Source organism: Chamaea fasciata, unplaced genomic scaffold (genome assembly GCF_029207755.1).
Source record: "Chamaea fasciata isolate MVZ Bird 193981 ecotype frontalis unplaced genomic scaffold, bChaFas1.0.hap1 SCAF_2, whole genome shotgun sequence".
NCBI classification, from domain to species: Eukaryota; Metazoa; Chordata; class Aves; order Passeriformes; family Sylviidae; genus Chamaea; species Chamaea fasciata.
This window is the reverse complement of record NW_027094087.1, coordinates 33,061,881-33,079,574: the sequence shown is the minus strand read 5'-3', so window position 1 is coordinate 33,079,574 and position 17,694 is coordinate 33,061,881. Positions and strand designations below refer to the sequence as shown.

General features: G+C 38.9%; 1 protein-coding gene across 3 annotated transcripts in view; it reads right to left on the bottom strand.

The window, feature by feature from the left end:
• DLG2 (discs large MAGUK scaffold protein 2) overlaps window positions 1-17,694 on the bottom strand; it is a 993,549-nt gene that overhangs the window by 975,192 nt on the left and 663 nt on the right. For all 3 annotated transcript variants that reach the window (XM_066175626.1, XM_066175625.1, XM_066175627.1), the window contains exons 2-3: window positions 16,307-17,405; window positions 365-496 (exon numbers count right to left, since the gene is read on the bottom strand). In XM_066175626.1, coding sequence (XP_066031723.1) covers window positions 365-496; window positions 16,307-16,325 — 151 coding nt within the window. In that variant the 5' untranslated portion in view covers window positions 16,326-17,405. The remainder of the gene's footprint in view (window positions 1-364; window positions 497-16,306; window positions 17,406-17,694) is intronic.

The following is a 17,694-nucleotide window of genomic DNA, read 5'->3' as shown; positions in this document are numbered from 1 at the left end:
GAAATCAATTAAACTTTGGCCATTTACCCGTGGAGATGGCTTCATCTTCAAGTTTTGCATAAACAGCTATATTCTACTCTGATTCTGTATCTTCCAATTAAATAAAGCAAGGTAGCAAAGTTTAGGAGTAACTATTCAATACCTTAACTTGTATTAGGTTTCTGTTACTTTTCTTTCTCTAATGTAAGAAAATACCTTTGAAATATCAGGACAATGAGTTTCCACTCAGAGAAGCTGTTAGGATCACCTCAAAATGCTTTTCACCATAAATACAAATTAAATAGTGACTAAAAAGGAAGTTACTAGGTCTGACCTAGCTCTGGCCTCCAAGAGAGTGCACCTAGTATTAAACATTAGTACCTACCCAGAAGTGCCTGAAACAAGCTGCTCTTAAAGATGCCCATCACCTTTCTGATGGCTTTTTTCAGCTGCTGCTCTTCTGGCTTCCGTAGTTTTTTGCAATATTCTTCCAGCAGCACTAAAGCTCGGTCAGTATCTAAAAAAAAAAAAAAACAAAAACCAAAAAAACACAACAATATGTCTTTATTGGCTCTGGAAAGTATCTAAAAGCTCAAATGTTTACTACACATTTTGAGAGGCATTGTTCACACATATAAAGAACATTTACAGCAAATGTTTATAGAATCATAAAATCACTATGGCTGGAAAATATCTACAAGATCATCAAGTGACAACTATTAAACCAGCACCACCGTGTTTCCCAGCAAACCATGTCCCCAAGTGCCACATCCACATGCCTCTGGAATACTTCCAGGGATGGTGGTGTTATTGCTTTCTGTCATTAGCTGTATGTCATGAGCAACATATGCAACACTCCATATGCATATGGGAAAATGATCTTTGGAATAGCATCTCTAACAAGTGCTCAGCTTCCATTGATCCAAAACCATCTGGAAGCTATGGGGCCTGGACCAAATTACAACTTGCAGAAGCTACAGAATTATAGACAATAACCATTATGGATATCCATGCAGGAAAACTGGCCTTAAAACATACTCAGAGAAGACATGAAAGTGTTTGCTTTGCATCTGCAGCACGCAGTTCTCTGACTGACAAATGTGTATCTGAAAGGCAGGTGTCCAAGAGCGAGGCTGGTATTTTCATTCCCTCAATACATAAAATTACTATCTACCTCTTTGGTAAATGAGGCTTTGATAGCAGACTTTCATCCATGTGCTGGCTCAAAGAGAGCAATCCAGCCTTTCTGTAAGAGCCCAGAGGAGCAGAGCTGTTTCTCCTGCTGCTATTATCTTTGTGTAGCCATTTGCCAAGAGCATGAGTGACATGTAAAATTGCATGAAAACCAAACATCACCATCTTATAGAGAAGAACATAGAGGAACATGGAGAATCAGAATACATCTGTCCTTCTCATCATCCCAATTTGATTCCAGAAATGTACACAAACGTGTGTCTATGACACTGAGATCTTTGTACATGCTTTTGTATTTGTACGGCCACCAAGTTTTCAGAAAGATTCCCAAAGACTAAAATAATAATAATAATAATAATAATAATAATAATAATAATAATAATAATATAAAGCAAATGCCTCAATCTAAATTTCTTCCATTAGAGTTCAACGCAAGTTTCATTACTAGGAGAGGGTCAGATTCCTCTGATTAGACTAAACACAACAGAGTAGTGTAAAATGCTTGGAAAGGCAAAAAAGACTGCTTTTATTATTCTTTTTTACTAAATAACTAAAAGAAAGCTTCTCTTTCTTATATAAGAAAGCTTATATAAAGATTGACTGTCTTTGCTCAGGGCCTTGATGACTCCCTGTAATATAGGCCTTAGGATGTGACAATCAGATGAGTTCACATTGGGGCAGAGACGTGAATTGTATTCTGTAACCTGATTCCATTCTCAAATTAAAAAAGGGGGAAATTTTAATCAATCATTAAAAATTAAAAAGATGCAATGTTTTTTCTTTCTCCTCACACCAGAAATTCTAACTGATCACAAGAATTTTATGAAAGAAATGAAAAACATGATGAATAACAAGGAATTTTATTTAAAGGTTTTTATATGTGCACAGACATATATATATATATACACAGATATATATATATAATCTTTAAGGTTGGAAAAGACTTCCAAGACCATTGAGTCCAACCTTACGTACAGACCACATAGCTAGGAAGATTATGGAACATTTTATAGCAGTCTAGCCATTATAATGGAGGAGCTCACAATTCTCTGTTTTGATCCCACCTTCAGGGGGTGTCCAAGAGAAACCCCTTCTTTCTATGGGAGCTGTCCTTGGGGCAGGTAAGGATTAGGAAATTGCCCTTAGGACCACTTATAACCCACACAGAGAGAGAGCAGCTCCTTTAAGGCCACATCTCAATACCTGGGCTGGGCTTCCATCAAATCATCCAAACCAAAAGCACAGCCTTGAAACAAAGCTCTGGGTCCAAGTGGGATATGGTTTGGTACAAAGAACTTCTGCAAGTGAGTTGACCTTGTTTTGCCTTTAAAACCCCAAGTACATCTTACCATTTACTGACCTCAGGACTGTGCCTGACCCACCTGTGCTTTCATGGATATACTGAACCTTCTGGCCACCCTCAATAAAAGAAGTAGTCCATAACTTAAAGCATGGGTTGGAATCAGTAATTCACCTTCTCCCAAGTACAGACATGCATATGGAATGAACGCATGGTTACTTATACTGAAGTGAAGCCTCAGAGTGGTGGAAAATCCCTGCAAAGTATCCAGTACTGAGGACACATGTTAAGAGTAGACTGAGAAATTAGGAAAACAGGATGTGAATGCCTCTTCCACACCAGAAATACCACTCCCTCTTTCTTAGTGACTTGGTGAAGCATACTGACATCTCCTCCTTCATTAATCATTCCTTTCCTAAAGTGTACAGTTCCTATTTTGAAAAGTACAATGCTACAAAAAGCAGCCTCCTTTGGGGATATGAGCAGTTTTTATTTTCACTTGAAATACCATTTTTCAACTCATGAAGATGTAAACAGTCTACTTCTTGTTGACCCCAGGAGAGTCCTAAACTCTACACACTGAGCAACCAGCAACACTGCACAGTTCTAGCGCTAGATCTAAATCCCAGATCAAGTAATGATCTTCCTGCCTAATTTTCCTCTCTAGCTTTAATAGGATACATTAATTTTTACTCCATCCCTAAGCTCCAGCATGGAGTTGCATCCTTTTCTTGCACAATCTCACTTGGCAGCAGTGTATCTAGTTTTCCACGTAACCTGCAATGGCTGATATGTGCTGGGTGATTCAATCAGGATGCCCAGGCATATCCTGACCGAGAGTATTTTAGCATGTCAGGGAGGGGGCCTGGGCAACCACTACTACTGGAGCACTCCTGAAAATCCAAGGGATTTATGGAGACTACTTGAATCTCCAGTCAATTTGTCACCAGATTAGGCTTTCAAAAACGAACTTCCCCCTTCTTGATGAACTCTCCTGGTTATAAATTCCTCAGAACTAGATCTTCAGATGGATTTGACAGTATTTAGCATGCCAGGGCACAATCCTGTTCAACACTAGCACAGCATGTTCCTACCTCTGCACAACACAGAGCAATAGGAAATAATGCAATAAAATGGCACAGCTAAAGAATGCTCAGTACTCTCCCCAAAATATTTACCCCTGACAACACCCACTCATACCCAAAAGAGATGTGGGCATCCAGTATTTTTTTCTTTTGCAGCTACAAAGCTTAAGTACTATCTGGTTGCAAGAATGGCCTGCAGCACAGTAGTCAAATAAGAACCATATACCCTGCCACCCAATTAAGTGGAAGTTTCTGAATCTGAATTCCCACACATTCCTTTAATCCAAAAGAATGAGAGATTGGTGGCTTTCATGAGGGACTGGATCACTGTATTACAGAGTTCAATAAAGCACACAGTTAATTTATAGCAGCCAAAGTAAGTCCTGTAGCTTACAGAATATATCAGAAATGCAACCAAAATATCTTCGTTCTGTGGTATCAGTATTCTCCAGTACTGATACCAAAACCAAATTCAAGCAAAACAACAAATCCACTGAACACACAATTTAATATCCCAAGAGGTGGGCCTCTGTGTGGATCCTGAGTAGGTCTTTTGTCTGAGAACAAAAAACCACTGAAAAGTCAGCATCAGCTGTGTCCCATGAGGCCTGCTGGACATAGATCTAATTTTCTTTACTGGTTCTTTGTATTTTATGACACTATTTTTAAATTGATCCTATTGGCTTTGAAAGATGACTTTGACAAGAACCATTCAGAAGATACAGTCGTACAAAAACACACTTATATTCTTATAGTCAGTAAATGCATTATTGTTTCGTTTAAATAAATCATACTCAAAACATTTTAATACAACTGTGAGAAAAAAAATCTTAAGGAATAAAACCGCTTTTACAGTCCTATGGGATCTTGTCAAAGAAGTTCTCAGTTACCTCAAACCAACTCACACTTCTGTAAATTTTATTGCTTTATCACTCCATAACTTTTAAGTGGTTCAGGAGTATTTGTGGTTTATGTTATTGATCAGGGAACAGGTAATTGCTACAATACAGCAAATCAGAGATATGTAATATTGACACGAAACTACAGAGCACTAACCTTTTTTACTGGAGTCCCTCAGAAAACTTTCCTTCCTCTCTCAATCCAAAGTTTTTATCACATTAATGAATTACTCAATTTTTCTTCTACAGAGTGAGTCTCTACTTAATGTATTCATCCATGTTAAGACTCAAAGAAGAGGTAAATCCTTTCCGCAGCGTTATTATACTCGATGGGATCATTATAGAATACAGCACACTTTATAGTACCCCCACTGTATAGACTTTTCTGTGATGTTGATCTTTAAAGTTCAATAAGTAGACATTTATGCTATAGAGTAAAATAATCTGTTGGGGTAATGCTTATAGATCTGATGACACAAATACAAAAACTGTAGAGAAAATGGTATAGAAAACCAAAGTTATATTTTAACAAAATGTAACTTCAGTATATGTTACAGAGAAAAAGTTTTCAGGGGATACTGTCAAAAAGAAATTAAGCCATACATCCAAGCATATACAGAGTAAAGTGCACTATATATATCAGGAAAAATTAAATTCTCACCAATAAATTGTTTCCTCAAGCATTGCTCTTAAAATGCCACACATATGAAAGACTAAATCTGATAATTATGGATACTTAAAATAATATTGCAATAATTTTATCATCCAATTTGCTAAAACTATGTCATAATTAATTCTATCTACTTCTCAGGGTCCATATCCAAGACCTGGATGCCACTTGCCATACTAACCAATACCCTGAAGCAGAAGGATTCCCTTCCTCTGCTGGTTTGTTTTCTGTGCTCTCAGGTTTTGCAAGCACATTTTTAGAACCACTTTGAAACTCCATATAGGCAAGGAGACACTATACTCACTGCAGCATTTATAGCGGAGTCCTGGTAGAGTTGAAGCATCTGCAGCTCTGCTGGCATGGGCAGTTGAGTTGGTTACAAAGTTTTTATGCCTTCATATGGGACTGAGGACAACACAGCCATGCCTGCACATAGCAGGTCACACACCACACCAGAGGTGACCCCAGAAACAAGTTTCTTAAATAGCTCCCAGGTGTTTATGCACACCATTTATCCTTCAGATGAGCTAAATATATTAAACTGAAGATAATTTAGGTCTAGCCATAAACTTCAATAACTAATTAGGAACAGGTTTGACCAACAGGATTAATTGAAACTGTTTGAGAAAGATAAAAGTGATTCAAAAACCAGTCTCCAAGCAGCTCCATTTTTAATCCAGGGTTTGCTGAATGATGATGGCTCAAACTAAAGGAGCAGATAGTGGAAAAACCACAGCTCAAGCAGCTGCTGCCAAGGCCATATATATAAATATATGGTATTTTCAAGCCATTTGAGCTCCTTCTGGCCACAGTAAAGCCATACAGGCTGAACTCTATATGGACCCATATATTTAACTGGCCAGGACCAGTCACTGATTTTGCACTCAAACTGTGGAGCTTTGAACACCTCCAGTCTGCTGAGAGCTGCTGCTGCTTTCCTTGGGAGTATGATCCTGTCATTCAACTCCCTCTATAAAGCAAGGTAGCTCGGAAGATGGAGATAAAAAAAGGAAAATATGATTCCAAACTCAGCAAGTTCTGCCTTGCCCGTGGAAGAAATCAGTCAGCTGGTTAACAGTGCCCTGCACCAACAGAAGGGAGAATCAGGCAGCCACTGCTTCTCAGGGAACCAAGTCTACCACAGTCTCTTGCTAAGTTTAGAAACACATTTACATTTTTTTCCTCGCACTGGAATCAGAGTTTGTGAATGAAAATATTTTTGGGGTGCAATAGGATGGAAAAATGTTAACTTAAATGAAAAATAAGGTTTCACTGGTGAGAGACGTTTAACATTAACTGAGATTGAAGCCTAACTGAATTGGTAAGATGAAGGGGTATTTTTATTTCAATTTCTCTTTTTTTCAATCAGCTTTTCTCTAAAAGGGATTTCAATTATCTTCTGACTTGAGAAGCCTGTTGTAGAGGTGAATTTTTAAAGAAGAAAATGCCAACACATTTTAGGAGACACTTTACAGGTTTTTGAGAACCAGAATTGGGAAAATGTAGGGCATTGAAGCAGGAAAACACATGAAGAATAGTGGAGAAAAAACACAGGAGCCAAAATAGAAGTGAGAAATGGAACCAGAGCACCATGAAAGGGTGCAAGGAAGTGTTCTCAGTGATCTTCGATAACTTTAGAAGAAAAGGACCTCAAAAACTACTTTCATTTTGGAGAGTTCACACCTTCATTCAGATGACCAAAAGAGACAGAGGAGCAAACACTGTTCCCTGCCTCCATTATTTAAAGATGTCTTGATTTGATTCTCTGGTCTGGAAATCTCAAAAAATTAAAATGAGTTGTTACAGATCAACAGGAGGGAATACAGTAAGAAATTTCCAGGTAACCTGCCTTGGGACTGATCCAAGTCAAAACTATCAGTAACTCATTTACTTCCCTGATCTTCACACAGAACAGCAAACACAAAGGAATAAATCCTGCTAATACACAATACTCAGAACCCACAGAGGAAGAGTAGAAAGCCAGGTAAATTTTAGAAAGAAAATCAAGAAACAGTACACTAAGATGGTTGAGAAAAATACAAGCTGTAAGCTCCCAAGGTTCAAAAGAACTTGAGAACTTTGGACAAATGATAGTCATAAAATATTAGCATATAAACATCAATATGAAACATGAATTAATCTAGCAGACTGCACAGAGGGAAAGCAGACAGGGAATATGTGTAAAAACCAGAAAGCTCCCAGCATCTTGGGCCCTTCATCTCTGTAAGAGGACTTTAAACAACTATCCAGAAAATGCAGCATATGGGTTACACAACCTTGAGGAAGCATAAGGCATGACATATGTGACAATCACCCAGTGTGGTGAGCACTCACAACAAACAAGCAAAAGGGTTAAAAATAACAGCTCCTCGGGATATGCATGGCACAGAAACCCATCTTCTGTTCTGCTAGGGAAAACAAGGGGACAGAAAAAGGAGGAGTAATCATCAAAGGGATTACCAGGCAAGCTTGTTTCTGGGGCCTCAGCTTTTAACAACCACATTGGCACACAGAGGAGGCCCACACATGGCACGTGGAAATTAATCTCGGGCAAGTGGAGAGTCTTTCAAGGAGTGATATTTGAAGTTGAGATTGCATTCTGAGTTGCCCTTGCTCTCTATAAACTGTAAGAGCATGACATCCCCAAACTAACTGTGGCCTTGGTGAATTTGCTGCACAACTGCTTTCCTGCAGAACACCAATTTAGGAACAGTTCCATTGTGAAGCAGTGTTATTCTAGACCACGATGCTGCCAGCAGACAAGAAGTGGGCTGGACAGACTGTAAGAACTGCTATGCAAGTACAGCAGCAAATTTCTCAGAACAAGGCAGTATTACACGCCCAGGTGTATTAAGGGAAAACCAGATATCCAAATGCCAAGGAACACCAAAGGAGGACAGATAGCCTTGCACTGAACAGCATTACCACGCAGTTGTGTTATTGCAGGTCCCTGTGCCCCACGCATGGGAAAGGCTGCCACAGAACTGCAGAAATTGCTCAGCAGTCTCCAGAATATTGATTTGAGCAGATACAACGCAGAGGGCTAACTGTTCTACAAGTCAGATTGCTTTGAAGGGCAGGAGTTGTGTCATGATGTGTCAGCTGAACTCTCTGAGCAACAGAAGACAGGCACAGAGAGCCTGAAGGAGCCCTAGGAGGTTTTCAGTTTTCCTCCCTGCTGTGCAAAAGGACCCAGGCTTACACTCAGATGGTGTCTAATTGCACTGGTCACCTCCTACAATGTCCACAAGATCCCTCACCATCTGACTTCAGTGCTTGAAGGTTCTAGTGGTTTTTCCCTACTACATAAAAAAAATCATTTTTGTTATGAATCAGGACAACTACTAGTCCTCCAGATGTCAACGTGTAAGGCAAACCACCATTATTCCTTTTACAGCCTATTTCACACGTTTGATTTGTCATCTCCCTTCCCTGCTCAGTGTCCTTTTTCACAGTTCCAGCCTCAGCAACTTTTGTATACTTTTGGCATTTTCAAAGCCTCTTATTCTCTTTTCTGGAATTAAATTTATCTTAACACACAACCTACAGACTCAGGCTGCAAACCCAATAATGATACAGGAATACCGATTGGTGGATGGAGCTGGGCAGAAGAACTGTCAGCTTTATGGAACACACACAACCAACCAGGGAAGCGATGGGTTCTTTTTTGGTTTTGCCCATTTGTTAAGAAACAGAATTTTTGTCTAACTTACTATAAGGGAAACTAAGAAACAATTCATTTATCAGTGTTGATTAGTTCAATGTAACCTTGTTGTCCATGTATCTTCCACTTGATTTTACAACATATAACCACACATCTGTTCTGGTAAATGCTGCCTTCATACATTTTTTAGTTTTAAATATAATTCTTTAAACTTGCCTAACTGTATTTACACAAGGAATAGGATAATTATATAAAAAACAGAAACTGGCTGAGCATAAACTCACAAACTTTCTCCAGCATTTCTGTTTACCAGAGAGTATCCTGAAAACCAAGCTACATTCCTGCTTCAGTACCCCCAGATGGGACTATCTGACCCCTGCAATCCCACAGACACGTCTTCTCTACTCATGTAGAGCAGAGAAATCTACAATTGCCTGCCTGTAAACTACAATTAAATATTGAAAAAATACTCAGTATTTAGTGCATAACCTGTTACTCTTATGTATCACACTTTACCGTAAGGAAGAGCCCAGTTCTTATCAGGGTCTCACTCTGGGACCTGTATTCTTCCCACCACATCACTTTCCTCAGGGGACCACAAAAGGGCTTTAGCAACTGCTGATATCAGCTGCTCGTCACACCAGGGCCATTCCTTTTTTCCAGTGAGTTCTCTTTTCCCAGATACGCTGAAGGCAATGTGGGACCTGTTCATTAGCAATCCCTGCTCCAGTTTGGTGACCTGGCTACACAGGTGACCTGTTAGGGTTTCAGACAACAGAATGAGCAGATTCTGGGGCCTTGAGACTCCTTCCAAACCTCCAGACACCCTGCAATTACACGTAGCTTCACCTGACCTTCTTGCTTCTGTCTTTCAAGTGCCACAATGCTAAAATCTAGGTGTACAAATGTTAATGTTAAATCAACAATGCAAATATGAAGACAGAATGAAAAACGAAGGCACAAACCCTCAAAATGACAGAGTACCAAATGAAAACCTCTTATTTATACAGCTGAATAAATGTAAATTGACATCTTAACAGTGCGAAATTATTAGAGTGCCCTGCTTTGAAGAGCTCACAATCTAATTGAATGCAAGACATGAAACTCATGGAATTTTATGTATAGTTGCAAGAGTAAAAACCAGGAGTTGCACACTTAGTACAGCAGCTATGTATTTTTTTTCCTTTAAAAGAACATTCAGTATCAAAATTAACATAAATGTGAAAACTGGAGTGAGACAGAAAACTAACAAAAAGATGACTGTTCAGGGATAAATAACTTCCAAACTCATACAAAAGAATCATTATATCACATGAAAGAAAACAAATCAGTAACACAAATGCCCTTCTAGTGATGCAAAAAAAAAAATTAAATGGAATGAGATCAAATTACCTTTATTTATTAGCAAAATAGGCATTATGATCTTACATTTTCTCACATCCATGTTGGCATTTTTATTTTAAGAACCTTTGTATTATACTAGAATCTGTGAGTCAAAAAAAAACCCCAAAAACCCAACATATGCCTTCAGGCAATAACATAAAATAAATTTCACATTTTGGACATTAGACAACTGGGTCTGTAGATTTGCAAGCCTGGGTTGGGGTTGTGTTTGGTTGGGTTTTTTATGGTTAAAAGCACAGCTCACCAGACATCCACCTGCAAGGCAGTGTTCACACAGTGCTCAACACCCAGAACTGAACTGGAAGGTGCCTGGAAATATCCCACTACAGCATAATGCAAGATATGCCCATACTGTCAGGGGAGAGAAGAGCATTTGAAATCTGAAAAGATTAGTTTCTGTTTGTGAAACTGTAAATTCTCCAGATTCCCTCTTTCCAGGAAACTCTACATGATTCAAGTCCCTGATAAAAATGTTTTGAAGGAAGCGTTAACCTCTTCAGCCCAAAAGTGAAGACAGATTTAGGGACAATTGCACTGACTTGTTCTGGCAAAGTGCCACCAAAATTTCTTCTGGACCACATCCAATAAAGAGCAAATGTTTTCTTCACGTATTATGTATGTTGATTACTACTGTCATCACCCATGAGGTCAGGGCAGCTTTGCTAGCTCTTTCTGGGATGAATATGGCAGGAGAAAACATGACCTTTATTTCTATTTTTATAAAGCTGTTGTTTGGCACCATGTTAATTTGCAGTAAATACAAGAAGATACCACAGTGAAACAGACCTTAAATACTTCTAAGAAGCAGGAACATGGTATGACCTGACCAAAATAAGCATATCTAAGTAAGGTAGATTTTCTCATTTTGCTGAAGCAGGGACTGCAAAATCATCTTTTATCACATTTGGCCACTAGTTACAAATTCAGCTTTTTCTCCATGGTTACCTCTGACATGTAACTTGGCCATCTGGAACAAATTCAGAGGGAAAGAAGAGAGGATGAGAAGGAAAAAGATTATGCTTATAATGCAAGACACCATTGCTTCTATTGACTGCAATATGCACTTAACAGGAATGGAGGAGAGGATGAACAGCTGCCTCTTGTGCTTGTATCAACACTATGGCTGCTTCCAATTCCAGTGACTAATAGTACAATAATTTATAACACTTTTTCCCCCACTAAAATAATGAATAGTGTTAATTTATAGCACTCACAGAGCACACAGTGTCAGCTCTCATAAATACATCAGATAAGGAGATTTTTTGCCACTAAAATTTATGTGAGAGAATGAGACATGATCAAACTGAGGTAAGTGAGCTATAGTGTGGTTACCCTGTGTTTTGTTTATGGGGAGAGAGAAAATGACAATTGTCCAGAAGGCAATGCAGACCTTAGGTGTGCTAAAACGCCCTTTGGAGGTGGATCTCTCTCTGCTGACCAAAGCAACCCTCCAGGACAAAAAGCTGGGCACCCTACCTAGGTGAAGCAACTAAAATGGGATGGATCTATATTAAATATCTGAAAAGTACCAGAATGACAACAGGGCTGGAAAAAAAGTATAAATTTCACTATTCCCAGTCCAGAGTCCACTTAGTTTTGCAGTGTGCATGCATATAACAAAGGCTGGTTCTGTATAAGGCCTGCTCCTATAGTCCTTTTGTGGGCAAAATCCTTCCCTGTTTCTCACAGTGGAAACAATGTCCGGCTGGAAAAAGCTCACTGCCATAAAAGCAGTGACATCTTTAAATCAAAGCTTTGTGGTGAAAATTGGCACGGTTTAGACAGTAATTTTCTGACACGTTTTATTTAACTCTTGGAAATCTAAAATTCTGCTTTCCACAGTCGGTAAACAAAACTAAAATTTGCACTGCTCCCAGTTAACCGTAAAAACTGAGAGTTAGTGGAACAAAACTTGGAGTGAAGGAGGTAGCCTTTTAGCCATGTACTTATTTGAGAATTCTAATTCAGCAACTGAAAGGACAAAAATCTTGTAATACCAATTCCCTGTTACAAGCAAAAGAGAAAGAAAATTTCCAATGTATGTTGGATTTGCTGCTGTAGAATGTAAGAAGATCTAACCACATTTGAGATTTTTGAGCACAAAAAGTTATGATCCTAAGTTTCAATTTTGCTAGCTACAAAGAAGCTGCCAGCTTGAAAGAGAATTAGGGCGTGAATGGGATCTAGCTTTGTCTGGTCCTTCATGAATTTTGCTTTACAAGTTCCTGCTGAGTTGTTTTCAGACTCCTTCCTCTCAACAGACCAGCCACAAAGTCAGCATTTCCATACAAAATCCAACATTTAATAGAGCACATCTGTCAGATTCTTCTAAATGGCCCAGAAGTTGTCCACATGGGATCAGACTGACACATTTTAATTCTTGACATTGATGTATACTTAATAAAACATGTCCTGGAAGGCATTTTTAATATAAAAGGAATGATGCAAGAAGTTATTCCATGACAGAATCAGCACATCTTCATAAACAGGCAACAAGGTGGGGCGAGTCAAGATGGTATTAACAGCAGCCCACAGGTTTCGTCCAACTAAAGGTAGAATCCCTCTCCCTGTGAGAGATGCAAATTGGGGTGAGGGCAGCACAAAACCCAACACTCATCTCTGACTGCCAAGACACAGCTAGACGTGCAAGGAGGATGACAGGGTTAGTCTAGAAGCACATGTGCAGCCCGGCACCCAGATGTGGGGGTTCCTGTCATCTCTGTGTGAATCACAAGCAGGGCTCCAAAACTGGAATCTGGTCTCCATCACAGAGGAGCACGCATTTAATTAGTTCTTTCTGTCACTGTGAAAGACATGAATGAATTACAGTAACATTTTTGCTATTAACTATTCTGTTGATGAATCCAAAATATATGCAATTACAGATCTAAATATAGTCCCTTACAGTTAACAGAAATCAAGCTAAGTATCTCAGGAAGGGAGGGAGGGAAAGTAGACATCTAAACCCATGCAAAAATCTAACTTCACTTCTTCTGTATGATAGTACTATTTCACATTGAAGCAAGAGATTCCATTATATTTCTATGCATATTTCTATTCAGAAATATCCTAGTTTGCAAAAGTAAACTAAAAATCAAGCAAAAATAATGAATTTATTAACTTTGCAAAATTGTTCATCTCATTCCATCTCTAAATGGCTCCATCCAAAAAATCATTTTGTAACTACAGTCAGGTGCCTGTCTTGTGTGATTTAAAGTTTTAAGTATACTTCAAAATTAGAGATGAGCAAAAGCCGAAGAGAAGAGCCCTCTGTTTAATTGTGCAGCAATAGTGCACCAATCCACACAATCTCTCATCCCAAACCCAAAGCACATCCAACCCCACAGGATTCCCTGTACTCCCTTTCCAGCTTCACTTTTTGCTGAGACTGCCAGCAAGCATGTCCAAGAGTTAAACAAAAAAGTGAACTCTGTGAACATTCCTGGGAATGTGGAGCCTCATTGCTCTCCACACTGAAGTGAGAGAAACAAAATATTTTCACTCTAGCACATCTGGCAGTGGAAATCAGGTACTGACACATGACCAGAACCAGAACCAAGCCTTTTTTTTTTTCCACATCCATAAGAAATTAAAGCTTCCTATAAGTTATACGATTTTTATTATTAAGAAAACTATTTTTTGTCTAACCACACAGGCCTGGACTTAAAAACGCAAGATGGCAGGCATCACGCCAAACAGCAGGGTAAAGTGGAAATTAGGTGCAAAGCTATGTGAAATTTGAAGACTGGTATTAGATGTGAGAGCCATTTCAAAGGTAAATTCCCAAAATGCTTCAGTTGTTCTTTAGAATCACCCAGGACTGGCCAGTGCCAAAGAAAGCAGGGCTTGGTAACAACTTCCAGTGATAAATATCAGTATGTTTTAAAGCTTGTTTCACAGGTTTCTCTGTCTCCAAACTGATTTTAGGAGAATATTTGAATCAAATCCAAAATAGCAATGCAGAAAGAAGTGCTGACAAGGAGAGGGATAATCCTGTCCTCAATGCTGATACTGAAATACTTCTGCACAGCCTACAAGAGAGTATCCCACTGAGATTTCTACAGATGCCCTCGATGGGAAGGACAGTAGACATGAACTCCCACATTTTCCCCAGAAAGGGAAAATACATCGTCATTAGAAACACTAAACTAGTTGGCCACAAACTGCAGCCGAAGTCATAAAGCAAAATGGGAAAAGAAACCCCCAAAAACCAAACATGGAAGAATCCCTTCAATATCCCTAACATTCATAGGAGTTACAGGGATTACTTGAAAAAATAGCAATCTTTTTAAAAACGGTAGAATGTTTAGAGTTGCCAGCACGCTTTTAATTACGTTTAGAAAGTTAAAGTCTATTGCATGAACTAGACAAATTAAGTCGCTCAAAATCACAATGAAGTTGCTGATTTGCCAACTTTTTTAATCCTGCAATTTTCAGGCTTAAATACATTCTTAACAATACCCTTTTAATAATCAAATCCATTCACACTGGCAACTTCAGTACACTGACTGATATGAAAATTTAAAGTATTTCAAGGGGGATATTTGGGTCTCTTGACTTTATATTTTAATGTTGCCAGAACACACATCCTATAACACCAAAGAAGAAAGTCAAGCCTTGGCTTAGGTACACTACGACTGACCCAAACCGCCTGGAAAAAAACATGAAATTCACAGATTTTTAAGGCCAGAAGGGACTGCTGTGATTGCCAGCCTCACTTCTGCACTAAGGAGCCTGTAAGATTTCACCCCAGAAGTCCTGCAGCAAGCATTCGGAAACTGAATTACAGCTGAACACCGGGCACAGAAACATCCTTAGTGTAAATCACCTAAATCAATTAAAACTTAAATTATGAAAAGCCTCAGTTTTCCTTCTGTAAACAGTTAGGATACAGAAGCCTCACCAGTACATCAGGGTGACACTTTCATGGCACAGCAGGATGAATTATTAAGAATGGAACTCCTCCACACACGTTTCCACCTTTACTACACACAATGGCAAGCGGTTCCATGAATGACACTGCCATTCATTGAAATGTTTCAGGTTGGAAATTTCTTTTCAAAGCTGTCATTTTTTAAAATGCAATCACAAAACCCCATTTATTGTTTTTTTCATTAAAATAATTCTAGCAATCAGTGTGGTTTATCATTATTTATACAGTAGATGTTAACTGATAACTAATGAAGGGTTATTCCTATAGGGAAGAGAATCCAAAGTCACACCAATTACATCCTCATTTCTGTTTGTAACATTCACTTTTTGCCCCACGTTTTGTATTGTCAGATCCAGGCACATCTGGATAGATGAGCTGAATAAAAAAAGGTTCACATGACCCTTACTCTATTAGCATATTCAGAAACTTTAAATCAGTGTCCAATTTGCAAGAAACCAGAAAAAACCTAAGGTCTGCAAGTGTTTTCAGAGTAAGAATTTGCCTTCACGTACTTCCCAATTGTTGTTTGAATGCTGGAAGCCACATTTTCCGAAGCTGCAAACACAAACTTGAGGTGAGAAGAGGCCAAATGTAAGGCTGTTTGTCTTTTCTTAGATACTGCCATAATTCAGCCTCAAGGACAGTAGTTTTATATTGTAGTAAAGCATGGAAATTCAAGCTAATTAAAATCACATGTGAAAAAAAAAACATGTTTAAATCACCTTCAAAACACAGCTCTCATAACTTGTTTTTAAAATTAGCCTTGAAACTTTGTTATTTATTTATGCTGCTACTGATAGCTGATGTTTATCCACCAAACGTGTAACAAATAGATAACAGATTAAACTATGGTTTTAAAATTTATTAGCGTTTGTAAGAGAGGCTTCTCACAAAATTAAACGTTAAGCTTTTCTCTTGGTGTCTGTTCAAAATCTCAGATGGCTGATCTTTACAAAAACACCATTTGAGGCCAAATCTGACATAAAACACAGCATAAAATTACTTTTTAAAAAATCATTATTTTAAGTCCAAAGATTTTTTTCCCCCCCATTTCCAATGCAAAAGAAAAACGATTTCCAATCCCCATTAAAGCATTTTTAATTTGAAATTGTTAGGTACTAGAAATCAACACTAACACAATGAAGATGCAATATGAGATATGAAGCTTCATAGCCCACCTTTCTTCTTGACTGGCATTCTTCTTCCTACTTCTGAATCTGGTTGCAAGCACTTATTTACAGGTACTAACGAAGTACTACTGGAACACTCTGCAAGGTCAGGAACTGACTATCTATTGCAGAACACTTTTACAGTTCAGTAAGGAAATGCAGCTTCAATCTTCATGTCTATGAACACTTGCTGTTCCCTTGGATTGGACATCCGACGCTCTCCACAAATTAAAAAAAAAAAAAAAAAAAGAAAAAAAAAGGGAGGGGGCAAAAGAAGCTTTTTGATTCTTTTTTAAGAGATGTTTTCAATTTTTTTAAAATATATTTGACTCTATAAAAATACAAGAGCAAACGTTCCTTGGCAATATAAAACCTTATTATAACTCCTCTTCTGGCAGCAAAGTTTGAAAATTAAAAGATTTTATGCAATACAGTTAAGGCACAGTCCATCTCTAGGCAGCTGTCTCATACTCCACCTGTACATGCTCAAAAACATATTATTTGCAGGACAAAAACGCCCAAGTAATCCAAACAAGGAGGAAGACAAAAACAATTGCCGAAGTGCCTCTTTAGGCTCTTTCACTTCTTGAATTAATTTTGCTAGCTATGTATTAGGTGTCTACACAGCAGACTGAAATGATCCCTTTTTCCTCACCAGACAAGAGCCTTCAAATATCACCCTCTTACCCAACAGAAGTCACTGGGCAGACACTTTCATTTTTATTATCTGCAAGCCACCCAGCCTTACGGTCTTTAATGTCCCTCTGATCCTCCCATGTATTAAGAGAGAGGATTGAAAACGAGGAAAGCAATCCCTTGACCTGGAATTATTAAAGTGACAGTGCTGCCCACTGGGCACTTGGGCAAAGCAGATTGCTTTATACTGGAGTCATTTACTTCATGCCATTCCTTCCCTTGCACAGCAGCAGCCACCTCGTGAAAGAGGAATAAGAAGAGTTAGGAGAAGAGCTTCACAAAAAGGTTCATTTTCAGAGATAATGAAGTATTAATGAAATAAAAAGCAAGCCATGAGATCAGTCCGGAGTTTCCCACTCAGAAGCGCAGCTGGATGGCTTCAGCATCAGCCTCTCTCTCTCTCTCCCTTTTTCTGGAAAAACAAAAAGAGAAACAGAAACGGGATAGACTTTCCTCATCTATTTCGCTAAGGAAAAGTCTGAGAAAGGCGGACAAGCTCCGAACGCTTCCCTTCCCCGCAAGAGCGAGGAGCTGCGATGCACATGACAGGGCTTTGCTGAGCATCGTCTTCTCCGGGAGACGGGGACGGTGTTTGTGCAGGGGGCGGCTCTGCTTTGCTCTCATGTTCTCAGCCGGGATCTGCCCGTCCCCGCATCCCGCGGGCAGGGACTGTGGGGCTGTCCCCCCTCATCCCCTCCCCT